The sequence below is a fragment of the Crinia signifera genome, chromosome 1 (genome assembly GCF_055691185.1).
Source record: "Crinia signifera chromosome 1, ASM5569118v1, whole genome shotgun sequence".
NCBI lineage: Eukaryota > Metazoa > Chordata > Amphibia > Anura > Myobatrachidae > Crinia > Crinia signifera.
In genome coordinates this window covers 233,596,369-233,598,709 of record NC_139217.1, presented here as the reverse complement: position 1 = coordinate 233,598,709, position 2,341 = coordinate 233,596,369, and the positions used below count along the sequence as shown (strand labels likewise).

The 2,341-nt window shown below is 39.9% G+C and overlaps 1 protein-coding gene across 1 annotated transcript; it reads left to right on the top strand.

Annotated features, from left to right (window-relative positions):
• Window positions 1-241: 241 nt before the first annotated feature.
• Window positions 242-1,186, top strand: LOC146066635 (olfactory receptor 13G1-like). Its single transcript, XM_083179122.1, has one exon. The coding sequence runs from the start codon at window positions 242-244 to the stop codon at window positions 1,184-1,186; it is 945 nt and encodes a 314-aa protein (XP_083035248.1).
• The last annotated feature ends 1,155 nt before the right edge of the window (window positions 1,187-2,341 follow it).

Here is a 2,341-nt window from a genome sequence, read left to right as displayed (position 1 = left end):
AGTATGGAAGTCTTTGCTTGGTGATCTTCCATACGGCACTGCAATGAACATCAGCTACTACAAACCCCAGCATTTCAAATTGGCTAGTTACATGCCAGTAATTATTATTGTTTACAAACTTTCAAAATATCCACACTAGAAACCACATATAGTATATGATTCTTAGTTAGGTTCATGGAAAACCTTTTGTGACACAGTATCCAATATAATGCCAATTATGTTTTACAGGAATTTTCATTAGATGGCTTCAATAATAAATCAGACTTCAAACATGCAATTCATCCTTGTTGGCCTCTCCCACTACCCAAGTCTCCAGCCTCTATTCTTTATCATTTTCCTATTGATCTACATGATGGCATTTGCAGGAAATATACTAATTACAGTTGTTATTAGTTCAGATTCTTCTCTTCACACCCCAATGTATTTTTTTCTCATTAATCTTTCCGTATTGGATATTTGCTGCACGACTGCTGCTATCCCTAAGATGCTGCAGATACTTGTTATGGATCAGAAGGCAATCTCTTACAGTGGCTGCATATCCCAGTTGTACCTCTTCACTGCTGCTTTGAGTACTGAACTGATTCTTCTGACTGTGATGGCGTATGACAGATACATTGCCATCTGTTTCCCATTACATTACAAAACAATAATGAGCCGGACAGCATGCGTATGTTTGGCTGGAGCTGCTTGGGTTTTGGGTTCAGTGAACTCAATGACACATACATGCCTTATACTGAAACTCTCCTTCAGGGAACAAAACATCATTGACCATTTTTTCTGTGAGATTCCACCAGTATTGAAGCTGGCCAATTCTGACACATACATCAATGACATTGTTATTGTGGCATCGGACGTGCTGCTGGGAATGATTTGTTTCATGCTGACTGTAATTTCATATACATATATCATTTCAACCATCATGAAAATACGTTCTGCTGAGAAGAAGAAGAAGGCTTTTTCCACATGTGCTTCCCACCTCACTGTAGTGACTCTCTTCTATGGGGGTGTCATCTATACCTATGTACGGCCTGCCTTTAGCAACCAATTGGAAGCTGATAAAGTTGTGTCTGCACTATATGCCATTGCTTCCCCAGTATTAAATCCTATTATATATAGCCTCAGAAACAAGGAGGTGATTAATGCCATAAATAAGACATTTATAAGAAAAACTTTGTTGCAAAAATGAGTCACATCCTTTATGGGCACGTTTATCAATATTATTTTTACTAAAATAAAATATGTTTGTATCACAGTATTGTACTAGGGGCAATTGAAGGAAAATTAGCGAAATTCTCCCACAAGCCAATAATTCACATTCCAGATTCCATTTCTTATACTGAAAAAAATAACGCTATCTTGAGATTATCAGGGCTCCCCTCTGGTTCCAGTACCGCTACTCTTCCTGCCGTTAGAGAAAACTGTGCTTGTCTCTGGCCCCTATAATCAGCCACTTCTAATAAAGAAAGAAAAAAAGATTAGTGCCTGCAAGGGACTGTATCTCTGACTATTCTCTTCCCCTTGTTAAGCAATTGTACTGCCATTGTTGCCGGCAGTATAATTACACAACTTTGGAAAATAAAAAAAGAGAGAGAAGAGAGGAACAACCCCTCTACCCCAGACAGCAGGAGCACAGCAATCTAATGACTCTCTGCCCTTACCAGATCACCAGTACACCAATGTATATATACAGTATATATATATATATATATATATATATATATATGTAAAGCGCAACGGAATATGCTGCGCTATATAAGAAACTGTTAATAAATAAATAAATATATATATTTATAAATAAATAAATAAATATATATATATATATATAGACTTTTTGCTGCCCGGCACTCGCTGCTGAATACTTTAGTAATACCCGGTGCCTTCCACGACGGGATATTCCACCCTTGCAGATAATCGATACAGATAGGCGGCACTCACAGGCTTTCTTAGTGATGAAAAACGTGAAGTTTAATTCAAACACGATCCAACATGTTTCGGGTCTAGCCCGTCCTCAGGGATCAACAGTGTAAATACAAGTGCACATATTTAAACATCTAGACAGAACCCGCCCCCTAATCAAAACACATTTCACCTGGAAAAGCTTACCTACGGCGTCCATCGCCAGGTCCGGCTCCCGCCACCTCCACGTGCGTCGCTCCGCCAATGACGTCATGTTGGGCACGCCACACTCCGTCCAGGAGTTGCCCACTACGTCATCAGCCGTCGCCCCACATCGTGAACCGCAGCTCACAGCCAAGCCTCGCTCTGGGCGCCGTGGTGCGCCGTCTCCATGGTGATATATCTAAAACAAAAACAACAAACCAAAATGTAAAAACATGATTAA

Bases quoted from the DNA above. Each gene is read 5' to 3' on its own strand.
- LOC146066635 (XM_083179122.1), top strand. From the start codon at position 242: ATGGCTTCAATAATAAATCAGACTTCAAACATGCAATTCATCCTTGTT.